This window comes from Sprattus sprattus, assembly GCF_963457725.1.
Source record: "Sprattus sprattus genome assembly, chromosome: 15".
Classification (NCBI taxonomy): Eukaryota; Metazoa; Chordata; class Actinopteri; order Clupeiformes; family Clupeidae; genus Sprattus; species Sprattus sprattus.
The window spans coordinates 2,620,787-2,638,824 of record NC_137913.1 but is presented as its reverse complement, the minus strand read 5'-3'; the positions used below and the strand labels follow the sequence as shown (position 1 = coordinate 2,638,824).

Sequence of the window (18,038 nt, the reverse complement as noted above, 5' to 3'; positions counted from 1 at the left end):
TGTCGTCAAAAACTTTGATTATTTCTGAAATAGCTGCCTTTGTCAAGAGCTCCATTATAGAAGCCAACTGCGTCTGTAAATTGCTAACGGTAACGTAAGTCATTTTAGATGCTGGGTACTTTCCAAAACAACCACAAAGTCAAACTACAAAACCCAAGGATTTTTAACGAATAATTCCCCCCAAAAAGAAAAGAAATCGTGCCAGTGATCATGAACAGTAAAACATCCTTTTAACATCACATTGACCGGAATCCGTAAGATACCCTGCTGACGCATGACTCTCGACTGCCATCTACAGGATGGGCGGAGAACTAATGAATCAAAGGAAGATGAAAGTCACGATGAATTACAATTTAAGTCCTTGATACATTTATTTTCAGAAAACATAATTTTGTGGCAGAACAGAGGAGGATTTGCTGCTCACTATTGTTTTGTGAAGAGGATGTATTTCCTCTTGTATTTGTCACATTATTTTGTGACTTGTTTTAGTTTCTCCTCCAACTCCTGGAGTTTTATTCATCTCTCTTGGCCATTGTTCCTATCTGAACATCAAAATCTATTCACATGTGTCAGGTCTACTTGGGTGATCTGTCTGGTGAAGATTGGGGGATCAAGACTGTCCGTCCTCCTAGCTGTCTGTGTCTTGCTTGGTTACCACTCTGTGTCTTGCTTGGTTACCACTCTGTGTCTTGCTTGGTTACCACTCTGTGTCTTGCTTGGTTACCACTCTGTGTCTTGCTTGGTTACCACTCTGTGTCATTCTCTGACCTCTTCTTTCCATTTCTCTTAGACATATATACATTTGTACATACATATACAAATATATGTATACAGGGCTCTCAAGTTTTGAAGATGGGAAAGAGTGACATATCCCTCCCCCCCGCCTGTCCCACCCCCATGCCGCCCGGCCTGCCCCTGCCACAGACTGCCGCCCGGCCTGCCCCTGCCACAGACTACCCCCCCCCCCCCCCCCCCGTAACAATAAAAATACATCACTGAGCAGTATTCTGTCCATGTCATGGATGAATGTCTTTTATATGCCATAGTCATACAATTGGAACATCGTGGTCAACCTTATGCATTTAAATGTTCCTCGACCTCTTGCACACTCATCTCTGCAGTCACTGGAGAGTTAAAGTTTTCCACTGTGCTGGTTGACTTCAGTGCTCGCTGTTTGTCCTGATGCCGCTTACTGCCTATGTGCCTTGTCACATCCCGCACACCTTGATGGGTACAGGAGTTCTCTTGGCGGCAGATAGAGCACCAGTAATATGAGCTGGTGGTTCCTAAAGTAATAAATGGCCATTTAGAGGTCCATTCACCATTAAAAGAGGTCTTGTAGGTGGCTGCTCCTGGGACTCTTCTCCCTTTTGTTCGAGCCGTCTCTTCCTCTTCCACCTGCACTGTCTCTTCCTCTTCCACCATCTCCTCCTCTGATGTGTTGACCACCTTCTCTGGGCCTAATCTGGCCTTTTTGGAGGGCTTTCCTCTTCGGGGGAAGGACGGGATGCTGTGGAGTCTCTCGTGCGTGTTCAGGCGGCTCTTCTGCGTGAAGTGCATGCCACAGATCCCGCAGGTGTACGGCCCCTCGCCCGTGTGCGTCCGCATGTGCTTGACGAGTTCCGAGGGCGCCTGCAGCTGCTTGTTGCACACCGGGCAGATGATGGGCTTCTTCCGTGTGCGCCTCCCCTGAGGCGGCGCAACGCATATATCGGTCCCCAGGAAAGCGTTGCCTGCCTCTGCACTGGTTCCAGGCAGTAGAGGTGGGGTGTGGGACGTGGCCGCAGGGGCATGGTGCTCGGGGCTGATGGGGTTGGAGTGGAAGTAGTCGATGGCCAGCTCGATCCTGGGGAGGAGTGGTGGGAAGCTGTCGTCCGCGTCGCCTTCCTCTCCGGGGATGAGGTTCCATTCCTGGTCCCCTGCACAGCTCTGGCTCTGCTCCTCCTCCTGCTGCTCCACCTTCAGCCTGAGCTGATCGAACTCCACAGGCTCCTGGGGGTCGAGGGGGTAACTGTGAGGACTCTGGTGGTGGATTGGGTCTGAGGTTGTGTGTGTGTTTCTTTGGTGTGTTTCTTTGGTATGTTTGAATTGTGTGTGTGTGTGTGTGTGTGTGTGAAAGTTGTATTTTTGAAATAAGTGTTTATGCAAGGTCTGTGTCTATATGACGTGTGTGTGTGTGTGTGTGTGTGTGTGTGTGTGTGTGTGTGTGTGTGTGTGTGTGTGTGAAGACATGTGCTCACCTGAGAGAGCTGCTGTCTGACTCTGGAGTTCCCAGCTACAGTGATGTCATACCTCACAGACTCTGCAACAGCATTTCAACAGCTTCAGCACTTTAGATCAAAAACCAGATCCTCCAAAGGGATCATCAGTTTGACATTTAAAGATTTCGATAATACGATCTTATGTTTAACTTCAATTTGGATACGTTTTTGTTTTGTTTTTTTATTTAAAGATTCATTTATGGGCTTTTTAGCCTTTATTTGAATAGGACAGTGAAGTATTTTGGACAGGAAGTGAGGAGGAGTGAAGAGGTGGGGAGAGGATCGAGAATCGACAGCAGGCCGGAATCGAACCTGTGTCTCCACGGACGAACCTGTAGCCCGTAAAATGCTTATTGGCTCACGCCACAGTGCCCACCGAATTTGGATACGTTTAATCGATCATTGTGTGTTCATTGTTTCTACATGTGTGTGTGTGTGTGTTTGTATGTGTGTGTGTAATCTACCTGTTTCTTGGTTCCAAAGATCATCTTCAGGTCTTTCTTCTTTGATATGCACAAGGCATGGTTCCTCTCTGAAAGACTGCTGGAAGAGAGCAGGGATCTATAATTATCACTTAATTCCCTCCACAGCCTGAACCATGGACTAAACCATGGACTACTATAGACCTTACACACTTTTACAGACCTGGTGCTCACTGGTGAGCTGCTGTTCGGTGCAGATTCCCTCTGTCACTGCCTCTCCGCCTCTGAATGAACTTGTCCAGTCCTCTTGATTTGTGTGGGGAGGGCAGTTGTTAGGGGGTAGGCCTAAGAGACAAATAATGTGAATTCTTCAGGCCTACTAGGCTACTACTAATAAAAGCAGCACACCTGTATTGCCAGACCCAGACTTCTTTCTTAATAGTAACTCCGACTCCAGTGCCTCAACTTTACACACGCTCCCAAACTTGAAGACACGGAAGTCATGAAGTCACAACAACAAATAAATCATGCGCCTAAAGCTGTGGGCTCCTCTGAACCGTCTTGACGTTGCACTAGGTATAAATAAAATGACCTCACATAATAACATTGTTGACTTTTCCTGAGGTTTTAATTAGGAATCGTTAACTTTACAGGAGTCTACAATGGTTTGCTATTGTAACTAAGGTTTTGTCGTCAAATGACAATCTAACGTAACTATGTTTGCATATCGGTGTTTGGTAACGTTCAAGGTAGGTTAGCCAAAGGTGTACCTGTTTCAAGTCGCATTCGAACACATGTAAGCTGCTCTTGTACTTCCTGTAATTTCCTCTTCAGTGCCTCTTTTTCGTTTTGATTTTGGGAAATCTCAAGGCGCAATACCGTGTAACTGTCGTCAAAAACTTTGATTATTTCTGAAATAGCTGCCTTTGTCAAGAGCTCCATTATAGAAGCCAACTGCGTCTGTAAATTGCTAACGTTAGTCATTTTAGATGCTGGGTACTTCCCAAAACAGCCACAAAGTCACACTACAAAACACCAGGAATTTAACCAAGAATTCGAACAAAAAGAAAATAAATTGTGCCAGTGATCATGGACAGTAAAACATCCTTCACATCCCATTGACCGGAATCCGCAAGATAGTATACCCTGCTGACGCATGACTCTCGACTGCCATCTACAGGATGGGAGGAGAACTATATTTCATTTCTCTTTGATCTCCTTTTTTGTCCTCTTATGTGAACCCTGGCACTGTTTCACCAAGGACTCTGCCCCATAGACATATATAGATGTGTACATACATATACAAATGTATATATGTATACATGTCTATGCTCTGCCCTACATGTTAGGGGTCTACATTCTTCCGCCGCCTGTACAATATTTGCTTTTGAACAACAATCAATTTTGGCCATACATGACAAAAGGAAAGGTGTAGCGGTATGACGTATTGCAGTAGACAATAATTTAATCTTACAAACTTTTTTTCTCTTTATCTGTTTTTGCAACTTTTAAATGTTAACTTTTATACTGGAATGTCACTGTTGTTAGGCACACCTGCATTCTCACTAAACTGTTCCATTGGTTGTTCTCCAAATGCTAGGAAGGAGTCTTGCCAAGCCTCTTAAGGCCTCTACAGGTAAGAACTCGGAAGTGCCTGTCCTACCAAGGAAGCATCCTTGACTTTGAGAAACACCTGATATTTATGACTAATATTTATTTCAAATTATTAAAAACAATTAGCTATTTGTACCATTTCAGTGTTCTACTTAACCTATGTATTATGAATGTAAATGTGGATGAGACTTAAATAAACTGTTCTTAAATGTATGTATGTATTTATCCATGTATGTACAGTATTTAAGTGACAAGACAATTCCTTGAACTTGGCATTTTAAATAAATCTCTAAAATTAAACCTTGAACATTAGATAAATGCAAGGACATTTATTGAACATATAAAATTCATGTGATTTAAGTGTCTGCAAAAGTAAGTGATAGCACATCCTCCGTTGTTGTAGAATGTCTCCAAGTGTCTCATATTTTATATTTACATTTAGCAGACACTTTTGTCCAAAGCGACGTACAAGGGAGAGGCAGTCTAGCTAAGAGTAATACAAAACCTGGTGTAACAATAAATACTATTTTACATAAGAAATAGAAAACCACATAGAAAGAAAAAGAAGTGCGGGACTGTAACTGCTGAAGTGCAAGTTAAGCATTCGTCCAAGTGCTAGTTAGGAAGGGAGGTGCTCTATGAAGAGTTGGGTCTTCAAGAGCTTCTTGAAGGTAGAGAAGGTCGCCCCTGCTCTGGTACATACACACACACACCTCAATGTCTTATATTTTATATATATATATACCTATATCTCAAGACACTTACAGTACAGCGTAGATTTACATTTTGATTTGTATGTCCCTGCCCTGGGTATCCGACCAGGCGTAGGCAATGTCAATAGTTAAAATGTGTTAAAAACTCAGTCCGGTCCAAGAATAATTTCAGAAATGTTGTGGTGTATAAACTGGTATTTCCAGTCTAGTAACGATTCATGTGATCCATCTGCCTGATTGAAATGCAGTTATTGATGTGCAATTCATTCTGACAAAAGGAGTAAAATAATTAAAAGTAAAATGATTACTGAAGCAACAAAGTAAACAGTGATGGCATATAGTCCTTACAAAGGAAACACTCCCTGAACAGAGTGTGAGTGTGAGTGTGTGTGTGAGTATGTGTGTGTGTGTGTGTGTGTGTGTGTGTGTGTGTGTGTGTGTGTGTATGTGTGAGTGTGTTTGTGTGCGTGTCTGTGTGTGTGTGTGTGTGTGTGTGTGTGTGTGTGTGTGTGTGTGTGTGTGTGTGTGTGTGTGTGTGTGTGTGTGTGTGTATGTGTGAGTGTGTTTGTGTGCGTGTCTGTGTATGTGTGTGTGTGTGTGTGTGTGTGTGTGTGTGTGTGTGTGTGTGTGTGTGTGTGTGTGTGTGTGTGTGTGTGTGTGTGTGTGTGTGTGTGTGTGTGTGTGTGTGTGTGTGTGTGTGTGTGCGTGTCTGTGTATGTGTGTGTGTGTGTGTGTGTGTGTGTGTGTGTGTGTGTGTGTGTGTGTGTGCGTGTCTGTGTATGTGTGTGTGTGTGTGTGTGTGTGTGTGTGTGTGCGTGTCTGTGTATGTGTGTGTGTGTGTGTGTGTATGTGTGAGTGTGAGTGTGTTTGTGTGCGTGTCTGTGTATGTGTGTGTGTGTATGTGTGTGTGTGTGTGTGTGTGTGTGTGTGTGTGTATGTGTGTGAGTGTGTGTGTGTGTGTGTGTGTATGCATGTCAGTGTAGTCTTCAGCACTTCTCGTGTGTGCCCATGTGTCTCTTGAGGTGGTGCATGAGGGTGTAGTTCTTGCCGCAGTAGGAGCAGCTGTACGGCCGCAGGCCGCTGTGGACGCTCTGGTGCGTCTTCAGGCTGCTCTGCTGGGTGAACCTCTTCCCGCAGGTGCTGCAGGCGTACGGCCTCTCTCCTGTGTGAGTGCGCAGGTGGATGGTCAGGTGCGAGGAACACAGGAAGTGCTTGTAGCAGATGGAACAGGTGAAGGGCCTCTCCCCCGAGTGGCTGCGCAGGTGTTTGCGCAGGTAAGACAAGCTGGTGAAGTCTCTCTTGCAGATGCTGCAGATGTGGGGGGGAAGCTCGTGCGAGGGCAGGTGTGGGTGGAACCCCGAGCCAGCAGGGGGCGCCATGCGTCTCGCCTGCATGAGTCCCTGATGAGCCGTCCTCTCCAGCGACGGCTGCAGGAGCTGAGACTGCGTCCCGGCCGCGTCGGCCCCCCCGTACCCCTCCACGCCGGGGTCGTGCATGGAAGGAGGCGTCTGCGACGTGTCGAGATGCAGCTCGTCACCATGGACGTGGGAGTACTGCTCCATCCCATAGAGCAGCTCTTCGAAGCTGTGGTTCGTATCGCTGTTGTCTTCCTCTTCCTCCTCCTCCTCCTCTTCTGTGAGGGGACCCCACAGCCGAGTGTCCTCCTGGTCCGCTGGCCGCCCGTCGGTCTGTTTCTCCCGTCCACGCTCGCCTCGCGCCTCCTGGTGGCCTAGAGCTGCCTGCTCCTCCTCTCGCCGCTCAGCCTTCAGCTGCAGCTCGCCGAACGCCACCGCCTCCGGAACGTGTGTGACGGGCGTGTGACAGTCCTGTGCATGCGTTAGGGCCCTGCTGGTGGTCTGTGCATGCGTTAGTGCTCTGCTGGTGGTCTGTGCATGTTTGAGGTCTCCCTGTGGCCCATGCATGCCTGTGAAGTGCGCGGGTGGGTCCGGTGGATACGTGTTTGAACTCTGTGGGTATGCAAGTTGTGTATTTGAGATGCTGGTTTGAGTGAGATGTGAGTTAATGTCGGGTATGCATGAAATGTGTGTAGAGGGGTCCTGGGTGAATGTGAAGGATGGATGCTTTTGTCCAGGGGTTGATTCTGGACTGTGTCGCGATCTTGAGCGGTCTGTGTAGATCCGTCGGTTGAAATGCGAGTTGCCGGGAATAGTAGTCTCATATTTCATGGGCTCTGCAACAACAGGTTAGCAGAGAGCAGGACTAGTTGTTCAGTACACTCAACATATGACAACACAAACATTTTGAGCAGGACGTCAGTGACATGATATGACATGTTTTTCTCATCAATTTGAGCCTGTTTAACTCACAAACATTAGTTCTGTGTGCTTCCAATGTACGTCGCTTTGGACAAAAGTGTCTGCTAAATGACTAAATCTAAATGTAAATGTGTGTGGGTGTGTGTGTGTGTGTGTGTGTGTGTGTGTGTGTGTGTGTGTGAGTGCGTGCGTGCGTGATCACCTTGGTTCCACAGGTCCTCCTCAAGCCTTTCCTCTTTGATCTGCATTAAGTCTGACTCCTCCCCCTGGGTGCTCAAACACTGTTACAAATAAACAAAACATGAACATCATGAGCTCCTGCAACGTTAAGTATGTAATGCACCACTGTTTAAGTATGTAATACACCACTGTTTAAGTATGTAATGGACCTCATTTAAGTATGTAATGCACCACTGTTAAAGTATGTAACGCACCTCTACTTAAGTATGTAATGCACCTCATTTAAGTATGTAATGCACCACTGTTTACGTATGTAATGCAGCACTACTTTAAGTATGTAATGCACCACTGTTTAAGTATGTAAAGCACCACTGCTTAAGTATGTTATGCCCCACTGTTTAAGTATGTAATGCAGCATGATTTAAGTATGTAATGCACCTCGTCATTAGTATGTAATGCAGCAGTGTTTAAGTATGTAATGCACCACTATTTAAGTATGTAATGCAGCACTACTTTAAGTATGCAATGCAGCATGATATCAGTATGTAACCCACCACTACTTAAGTATGTAAAGCAGCACTACTTAAAGAAAAAGCACTGTGAGACCTGCACCCTGTGCAGGAGAATGACCTTGTCTAACAAAACACCCAATATATTTTGTTATCTTGTGTATTTATATTAATTTCACACACACGTGGAATTTAGTTCAGAATCTCTGGATTCGCAATAAAAAGATGAACCATTTTATATTTGGTCTGGCAGTCTGAATCATTGTAGAGATTTTAGTCAACTTGTTATTACCGCCTGAGAGCTAAAATCGTAAGAAATGTTTCTTCAAGAACAGTTTTATACCACTAAGATGCCTCACTCTATGACCTCACTCTATGACCTCACTCTATGCTGTCCACTATAAAGTGTTTCTCTGACTACTACAGACATTATCTAGATGAAACTAAACTCCATCTACACTTCCAGCCCTCTCTGCACCCACCTTGTCCTCAGTCCTCTCTGCACCCACCTTGTCCTCAGTCGTCTCTCCACCCACCTTGTCCTCAGTCTTCTCTCCACCCACCTTGTCCTCAGTCCTCTCTCCACCCACACCCACCTTGTCCTCAGACCTCTCTCTACCCACCTTGTCCTCAGTCCTCTCTCCACCCACACCCACCTTGCCCTCAGTCGTCTCTCCACCCACCTTGTCCTCAGCGCTCTGTGGCTGTTCAGGGCTGCTGCATCTGGCTGCCACCCCCACCCCACCTCTCAGTGGGCTCCAGTCCTGTCCTGCCATGTCTTCTGCAGGCGAAGCAAACACAGAATTGAAGAGAAAATAAAGCATGAACGGCAGAAGAATAACGGTGCACTGCATTCCATACCAGAAAGGTGCCTTGAAATAGTGTCTATTGAACTGTATAAAGCAAATACTAACATCTAACAGTTACTCGGAACAGGGAACAGGATGGCAAACACTGATGTATGGGTACGCACGCCTAGTCCGTGGTCACAGATATTTGAGAATTCAATTCGCCTTTGAACAGGCTATTTATTTTCAAGGAGGTGGGCTATAGTTGTCCAATTCCACTCACCTGCTTCAATTCGTATTTGTACAGTCCTTAGTTCTTCTTTCGCCTCCTGCAATTTCCTTTGAAGCTCCACATTATTGTTCTGGTGTCGGGAAATCTCAAGGCGCAACACTGCATAGCTGTCGTCAAAAAGTTGTATTATTTCTGTAATAGCAGCCTTTGCTAAGACTTCCATTATAGCACCCAACTGGGTCTGTAAAGACCCACAATTAACGTCAGTCATTTTGGTCGCTGGTTAATGTACCAAAAAGTAAATATCACCCTCGTCCAAAAAACACATAAAATTATCCTTGTAATATATATTAAGATTGTTTATTACGCGTAAACCCTACGATGCCATGGCAAAAATCAACAATAAACACGGCTCCTCTCCCTCTGCGGTTGTGAGGCCTGGTGGAAAAGCCGGATGTCTATGGTTCGACTGCCCCCTATCGGATCAGCGCATCGACAGTATAGAATATTATGTCTTTCATGACTTCTATGTACAGTCAATGGATCATAGCAATTTGAAATGTCTAAGCAGTCACAAGCACAACATATCAGAGTCAACACTTTAATACAGAAACAGATACAGTTTCCCTGGTCTGACGAGTTTGCTGTGGTTACATTGATTCGGTTAATGGCAAACATTGTTTCAGAGTGGTTGCATATTCTAACCCAGTTGGTGGCGGTAGTGAGTCAAATTATATAGGTTTTCTGGTCGCCAAATCACTAAAGAAGAAGAACAGTAGCGAACATCATCAGATCATTTTTGTGTTCAGCTTCAGGTCTAAGAATATAGGCACCTAGCCACATTATTTAACACGGGTTAAAAATGTCTGAACGAAAGGTTTTGAACGTAAGTGTACTTCATTTTATATGCTTTATCACAAAAGTGTCCAACCAGTCACCAACGATAGCACTTCATGTTCTGTTCAAATGTTTTTGCTATTAGCTAACCTAGCTAACGTTAGCTGGCTAGCTTAAACAATATCGACCAAGCTGGTCCACAAACGGCATAGTTCAGTATTTCAAACTTTGTTTTATTTAGCGATATGTGACACACTTAAAGGTGCACATCCTTATCAGCTTATGTAGTTGTAGTGTTATGTCAGACTTGCGCCATTAACAACCTTAAATGTTAACGTTACCCACGTTGTTGAGTCTGAATTTTGTTGGCCAAGTTAGCTGGTAATACGATTCGAGACTGTCAATATCAAGTGGACGTTATCAGACGAGCCGATGGCAAATATAAAAACCTGCTTATCTGTCAACCTTAATCGATCGAATTTGACTGTCTCTCCTTGCAGAAATACTATCCCCCCGATTTCGACCCCTCGAAAATCCCCAAGCTAAAACTCCCTAAAGACCGTCAGTATGTTGTGCGGCTGATGGCCCCGTTCAACATGAGGTGAGTGGCACGACCACGACATACTCAACCAGACCACGAGTACCCCATACTTAGCCAGACCACGACTGCCACATACTTAACCAGACCACGACTGTCTGCCACATACTTAACCACACCACGACTGTCTTCCACATACTTAACTAGACCACGACCACCACATACTTAACCAGACCACCACATACTTAACCAGACTACGACTGCCACATACTTAACCAGACCACCACATACTTAACCAGACCACGACTGCCACAGTTTTAACCAGACCACAAACACCACCACATACTTAACCAGAACACAAACACCTCATACTTAACCAGACCACGACTACCACATACTTAACTAGACCACGACTACCACATACTTAACTAGACCACGACCACCACATACTTAACCAGACCACAACTGCCACATACTTAACGAGACCACGAGTACTTAACCAGACCACGACTGCCACAGTTTTAACCAGAACACAAACACCACATACTTAACCAGACCACCACATACTTAACCAGACCACGAGTACCACAAACTTAACCAGACCACGACTGCGACCACGACTGTCACATACTTCACCAGACCACGACCACCACATACTTAACGTTACCAGAATTCCCTGATCCGCTGCACTTTCCAGAGTAATGCGGCTGTAATTCAGGCAACGAATGTAATGATGGAATTGTAAGAAATGCTTTGTGACCATCAACACAGATGCAGGACCTGCGGGGAGTACATCTACAAGGGGAAGAAGTTCAACGCCCGTAAGGAAACGGTGATGAACGAGGACTACATGGGACTGCCCATCTTCCGATTTTACATTAAGTGCACGAGATGCCTGGCCGAGATCACCTTCAAGGTATGGCGCCATCACCTTAAAAAGTGTGTGTGTGTGTGTGTGTGTGTGTGTCTGTGTCTGTCTGTGTCTGTCTGTGTCTGTGTCTGTGTCTGTGTGTGTCTGTGTCTGTGTCTGTGTCTGTGTCTGTGTCTGTGTCTGTGTCTGTGTCTGTGTCTGTGTCTGTGTGTGTGTCTGTGTGTGTGTGTGTGTGTCTGTGTGTGTGTGTGTGTGTGTGCACATGCGCTTCATTTCCTGGGAACAGTGCATGGTCGGTTGAAATATTTGTGCTCTGATTATATCGAATGTGAATAGGAGTAAACCAGGAGTGACTGTTGCTTTAACTGTGTGTCCATTCCCTCTCCAGACCGACCCAGAGAACACAGACTATGCGATGGAGCACGGTGCAACGCGGAACTTCCAAGCAGAGAAACTGCTGGAGGAGGAGGAGAAGAAGATCGTGAGGGATCGAGAGGAAGAGGAGCTGAACAATCCCATGAAGGTGACTGGGAAAGCCATCTATTACCCAACCCACACATGCATGCACTCTAACACTCTACCCTGCAACACACACATGCATGCACTCTACCCTGCAACCCACAAATGCATGCACTCTAACTCCAACACTCTACCCTGCAACCCACACATGCATGCACTCTAACACTTATTGATGCACCTCAATGTTTATATAGTTTTATTTTTTTTATATTTACTCAGGGATATTTATTTATCTATTTATTAACTGTTATTTATTATTATTTAGCAGTGGCAGTTAATGTTTACACTGCACAGCAACTTAATACTTTACTAAATACTTTATTGTCATTGTCACAAAAACAACAAGACAGACGAGTCCGCATCAGACAGCTGACCTTTGAACCCACACATGCATTGGAAATGTGCCATGTCTAAGACTCAGTATAAGATACACATTATCACTGGTGCTAAAACGGAATGGTGACGAGGACATTGGTGCTTTGTTTTGGCTCTGTCAGGTTCTGGAGAACCGGACCCGGGACTCGAAGATGGAGATGGAGGTTCTGGAGAACCTGCAGGAGCTGAAGGAGCTGAACCAGCGCCAGGCCACGGTGGACTTTGAGTCCATGCTGGGTCAGTACCGCGACCTGGAGCAGCTGCAGCGCCAGAGAGAGGTCGACGAGGACGAGCGAGAGACCAAGTGAGTCAGGGTCGTCAGGGGTCATCAGGGGTCACGGAGGGTCATCAGGGGTCACAGAGAGAGAGTGTTGTTGTGTTAATCCCCTGATGATAAAAACTATGTATTATTGTTCCCAGTTCTCCCTTTCCCCTTCTGATGTACCCTATGTATAGATATATGTACTGTTTATGTAATAGTTTGTATATATCCAAACCAAATGCTTTGGTAAAACTTAACAACGCTATGGTCATGCCAATAAAGCTTCTTTTGAATTTGAATTTGAGAGAGAGAGAGAGAGAGAGAGAGAGAGAGAGAGTTTACGGAGGGAGGTGGATAAAAAGATAGAGAGGGAGGGAGGGAGGGAGGGGGAGAGAGAGAGAGAGCATAAGGAGGGAGATGGAGGAGAACGAGAGAAACCAGGCAACAGTTGTGTGTATGAGAAAGGAAGTTGTGTATGTGTGGAGAGAGGCAAATCAAAGACAAGTGGTTAAGTCCTCCTTGGTTGCTGTACTTCTCCCCCTGGTTAAGTCCTCCTTGGTTGCTGTACTTCTCCCCCTGGTTAAGTCCTCCTTGGTTGCTGTACTTCTCCCCCTGGTTAAGTCCTCCTTGGTTGCTGTACTTCTCCCCCTGGTTAAGTCCTCCTTGGTTGCTGTTCTCCCCCTGGTTAAGTCCTCCTTGGTTGCTGTACTTTTCCCCCTGGTTAAGTCCTCCTTGGTTGCTGTACTTTTCCCCCTGGTTAAGTCCTCCTTGGTTGCTGTACTTTTCCCCCTGGTTAAGTCCTCCTTGGTTGCTGTACTTTTCCCCCTGGTTAAGTCCTCCTTGGTTGCTGTACTTTTCCCCCTGGTTAAGTCCTCCTTGGTTGCTGTTCTCCCCCTGGTTAAGTCCTCCTTGGTTGCTGTACTTTTCCCCCTGGTTAAGTCAATCCTTGGTTGCTGTACTTTTCCCCCTGGTTAAGTCATCCTTTAACTCTCCCCCCTCGCCCTCTTCCCTCAGGGAGATGCTAGACAAGGCCCTTGTGAAGAGACTGAGGGACTCAGACTCCGACTCTGACAAGGACGAGGAGATGGCACGGTCAGCAGTGAAGAGGCTTGCACCAGAGAAGGCCACTGACATCCTCACAGTTGAAAAGAGCACAGACGTCCAGGTACAGTACTTTATTAGGAAGACCATAGACGTCCAAATACAGTACTTCATTAGGAAGACCATAGACGCCCAGGTACAGTGCTTCATTAGGAAGACCATAGACGCCCAGGTACAGTGCTTCATTAGGAAGACCATAGACGCCCAGATAGGCGCCTAGGTACAGTACTTCATTAGGAAGACCTTAGACGCCCAGATACAGTACTTCATTAGAAAGACCATAGATGCCCAGGTAGACGCCCAGGTACAGTACTTAATTAGGAAGACCATAGATGCCCAGGTAGACGCCCAGGTACAGTTCTTCATTAGGAAGACCATAGACGCCCAGGTAGACGTCCAGGTACGGTACTTCATTAGAAAGACCATCATACTCCTTCAGCTCTTGCTGTATTAGGTTTATTTTGGCATTTGTGACCACCTTAACTAAAGCATGGATAAAACCATGCAAAAATACTTCGGAGTTGGAGTCTTAATGAGTCGGTGCAGGGTGCTACAGAAGAGTTTGAGGAAGTGTCTGAGGGAGAAGATGGCTGTGTGTTTTACAGTGTCAGTGTGAAACTAGAGCTTCATCTCAACATGAATGCATTCAGTCATGTTCCTCACTCATGTGATTGTGTTTCTCAGGTGATGTTCCTTGGGCTTTCAGTAGTTATGACTCGGGGCAGGAGGAGTGCAGGGTGAATACAACTTGTGCTTAACTCATGTACTTAATCACCCTCTCTCTCTCTCTCTCTCTCTCTCTCTCTCTCTCTCTCTCTCTCTCTCTCTCTCTCTCTTTCTCTTTCCTCCTTTTCCATTCCATCTTAATTTCTCCTATGCTCCCCTGTCTCTCCCTACTCCCTCTCCCCCCCTCCTCTTTATCCTTCCATCTACTTTATCTCTCTCTCTCTCTCTCTCACCCTCTCTCCTTCCTCTCTCTCTCTCCCTCCCTCCCTCCCAGGGGCCTGCTGGGACAGTGAAGCGGGCGCAGCCGGAGAGCTGGGAGAGGAGTGTTGGAGGCCTGGGGACCAAAGCTGCCCTGGGCTCCCTGGTGGTGAGGAAGAAGACCCCTGCCCCTGTCTCCAAGCCCAGCACACAGCAGACAGGTACGCCGTCTGCCCCAGCAGACATAAGACAGGTGGGCAGTATGGCCCCAGCAGACAGCAGACAGGTGGGCAGTCTGGGCCCAGCAGACAGGTGGGCAGTATGGCCCCAGCAGACAGCAGACAGGTGGGCAGTATGGCCCCAGCAGACAGCAGACAGGTGGGCAGTATGGCCCCAGCAGACAGCAGACAGGTGGGCAGTATGGCCCCAGCAGACAGCAGACAGGTGGGCAGTATGGCCCCAGCAGACAGCAGACAGGTGGGCAGTATGGGCCAAGCAGACAGCAGACAGGTGGGCAGTATGGGCCAAGCAGACAGCAGACAGGTGGGCAGTATGGCCCCAGCAGACAGCAGACAGGTGGGCAGTATGGCCCCAGCAGACAGCAGACAGGTGGGCAGTATGGCCCCAGCAGACAGGTGGGCAGTATGGCCCCAGCAGACAGGTGGGCAGTATGGCCCCAGCAGACAGGTGGGCAGTATGGCCCCAGCAGACAGCAGACAGGTGGGCAGTATGGCCCCAGCAGACAGCAGACAGGTGGGCAGTATGGCCCCAGCAGACAGCAGACAGGTGGGCAGTATGGCCCCAGCAGACAGGTGGGCAGTATGGGCCAAGCACACAGCAGACAGGTGGGCAGTATGGGCCAAGCACACAGCAGACAGGTGGGCAGTATGGGCCAAGCAGACAGCAGACAGGCGGCTGCTCTCAGCTCACTACAGAGACCATTTTGATTTCTACAATTACTTTTATTTACATTCATAATTATTTACAATAGGCAGCACTTATACTTATCTATAACTAGGGTTTATTATTATAATTGTTGTTATTATTACATTATAAATGTATTTTACTCCTCACAAAATGTGGTAACATCACTGCAGTGCCGGTAATAGATGCAGCTCGTCACGCCAGCTGCCCACTGCAAGAAGCACAAAGCGCAATTTCACAGTTTGAGTCTGCCTGCCGCTTGCTCTAAAGCACCGTGTCCTTAGCGCTGTGTGCTAACCTTAATCCCACATCTCATTTGTGACGCTCTGATTGGCCACTGATGTGAATGCTAGCGTTATGATGGGCCACTGATGTGAATTCTAGTATGACGATTGGCCACTGATGTGAATGCTAGCGTTACGATTGGCCACTGATGTGAATGCTAGCGTTATGATTGGCCGTCTGTGATGCTCTGGTTCTGGTTTAAAATTCTTTCAACGGCATCCATTCACCCTAGGCCTGCCTTTCAATGTTACACTTCCTGCAGTTCATCTCAAACTGCCCATGTCCAGCCTGAAGGGCTACAAATGCCACTTAACCCCTTCTGTCATAACGTGTTAGATTAAATTCACAACTTGTATTAAAAAAAAAAAGTACTGCTGTACAATCCATAACAAAACATACAATACATAACAAAACATACAATATTTAATAAAACATACAATATATAATAAAATATATTTACAGCTTTCATGTTCTCCTGCACTCAAATCAGTTGATCCCTTCAGTTTTGCAAAGTAAAGTAAAGATGTCTGACATGAGAGGAGCTACGGCGTGCACGTTTGACACCAGAGCAGCTAGGGAAAGCAGTGAACACAACCCTTAAAGGTGCATTAAGGATTAATAGCTATTCGCTAAAGGTATGCTAGCAGCTAAAACTAACGAAATCTCTTGAAATGTGCTGACTTTGACATTATGACAAACTAATTACTCAACGACTGTCCTTACACAGTCAAACACCAATCCTGTGCAACACAAGACTAAGCAAGACGGCAAATAAGCTACTTACTAGATCGGCAGAAGGTAATCAAAGTCAGGTCGGCGGGCATCGGCAGGCAAAACTACAGAAGGCAGTTATGTGCCTATCGACCCTGCTATGCCATTGGCACGGACGCAATTCTCCATATTAAAAGTAATTGTAGCGCCCCAATTTTTTTTAAGCTGTTATTTTAAGGTTAAACTGCTTATCCTAACCCTAATCCTGAAGCATAATTGTTGCATATTGTGCCTTTAAGTTGTTCATATTCATGTTGAGTTAAACCCTAGTTAGACTTTAAACGCTGTTAGCATTGAACATAACCCTTAAGTTGTTCATATTCATGTTGAGTGAAACCCTAATTGGACTTTAAACACTGTTGGCATTGAACATAACTCTTAGTCATCCATATTCATGGCAGGTTAAGCCATGATTAGACTTTAAACGCTGTTAGCATTGCTGGACTCCTGCTGCGGCAGCGTTATCACTCCTGTCAGTCTCATCTTCCTCTGTTTCGCCCCACAGGAACCAAGACTCCAGCCCCTTCTAGCAGCAACGCACAACCTGCCCTCCTGCAGAACGGATCTTCAGTGAGCCAGCCATTGGTTCCACAGAGCAGTTCCTCTCTCAGCCTGTTGGGGGCGTACACGGACAGTGACGACAGCGATTGAGAAGGCCATGTCCTGTGCACTGATCATTTTTTAAACCAGTATTTTGGTTTCAAATGAATACCTTACAGCAGTTCTGCAGAATATCTACTGGAGAATACAAGCAGGTGTTAGGGTTGTACTTTGTTTCCATTTAATTGTAAAACTCTTGTTTGAGTCTCCTGAGACTAGCTTTTATTCCTTTACTCAGAACTGATTTTTAAAACCTGTCAGAAAACATCATGCTCCATCTTTTCCCTACTCGTCTAGAGTCTGCAGGTCCATTACCCAAGACCTGTTACCTCTTTGAGGAGAAGCAGATGCAGAACTCAGGGTTACTTGTGTATTTAGTCCTCAGCTCTCTACCCGTCATGTCATATATCTCTACAGATGTCTAAATAAAATTATCATTGATGCAGATTTCAAGATGTGTGCTTCTAATGTAAAGCCTGTGGGGGAAACTCTATCTTTTTCTATATTTCGTAGAGAATGGATAAGTCATTTCAACATAGCCAGCATCAATGCTGTACAGGTGTTTCATTTCACACTGGCTGAAGTGAAGAGCATTGCTCTATTCAAGGGTAAGAGTTGGAGAAGCTTGTTTAAAACATTTAAAGATTTTCATGTAAATATATTAAACGATGGTTTCTGAATTTTTGGCTGTGTGATTCTGTCATTCTTTGCTGAGGTATTGCAGAAATGCACAATCCTGACTCGAACCGTATAGGGCCTGTCATTGTTAGGCGGAGAATCGTTCTGCACAACGACAATCAAACTGTCATTCCGGATAACGAGTGTGACAGAAGTGACCTATTTACAATCAGGGACACGACTCGCTCAGTCCGCCAGGGAGACAGTTTTCACGTATTTATATTAAGTTATTGATGACCGTTTAAATGAAATACGTCCCGGACACAAACGACTGCTTTCATTATGTGACTGCAAGAAGCGAATTTATATTCTACTTCTTTGTTGGTTCAGGCGACAGTACAGACAATTTAGTTTGAAA

General features: G+C 45.9%; 1 protein-coding gene across 2 annotated transcripts; it reads left to right on the top strand.

The window, feature by feature from the left end:
- Window positions 1-9,762: 9,762 nt before the first annotated feature.
- On the top strand, window positions 9,763-17,682 carry yju2 (YJU2 splicing factor homolog). 2 transcript variants are annotated; one of them, XM_080852711.1, is made up of 8 exons: window positions 9,763-9,881; window positions 10,333-10,433; window positions 11,142-11,286; window positions 11,630-11,764; window positions 12,258-12,439; window positions 13,412-13,562; window positions 14,499-14,591; window positions 16,908-17,682. In XM_080852711.1, the coding sequence occupies exons 1-8, from the start codon at window positions 9,858-9,860 to the stop codon at window positions 16,974-16,976; spliced, it is 900 nt and encodes a 299-aa protein (XP_080708837.1). In that variant the 5' UTR covers window positions 9,763-9,857; the 3' UTR covers window positions 16,977-17,682. The 2 variants fall into 2 exon arrangements, with proteins under 2 accessions (XP_080708837.1, XP_080708836.1); XM_080852710.1 differs by having other exon boundaries at window positions 14,499-14,643.
- The last annotated feature ends 356 nt before the right edge of the window (window positions 17,683-18,038 follow it).

What these genes read in the sequence shown, in the direction of transcription:
- yju2 (XM_080852710.1), top strand. Translation starts at nt 9,858, where the DNA reads ATGTCTGAACGAAAGGTTTTGAAC. An exon ending in AGCTGAACAATCCCATGAAG is followed by an intron (nt 11,765 to 12,257) that starts GTGACTGGGAAA and finishes TGGCTCTGTCAG; the next exon opens with GTTCTGGAGAACCGGACCCG. An exon ending in GCCCAGCACACAGCAGACAG is followed by an intron (nt 14,644 to 16,907) that starts GTACGCCGTCTG and finishes TTCGCCCCACAG; the next exon opens with GAACCAAGACTCCAGCCCCT.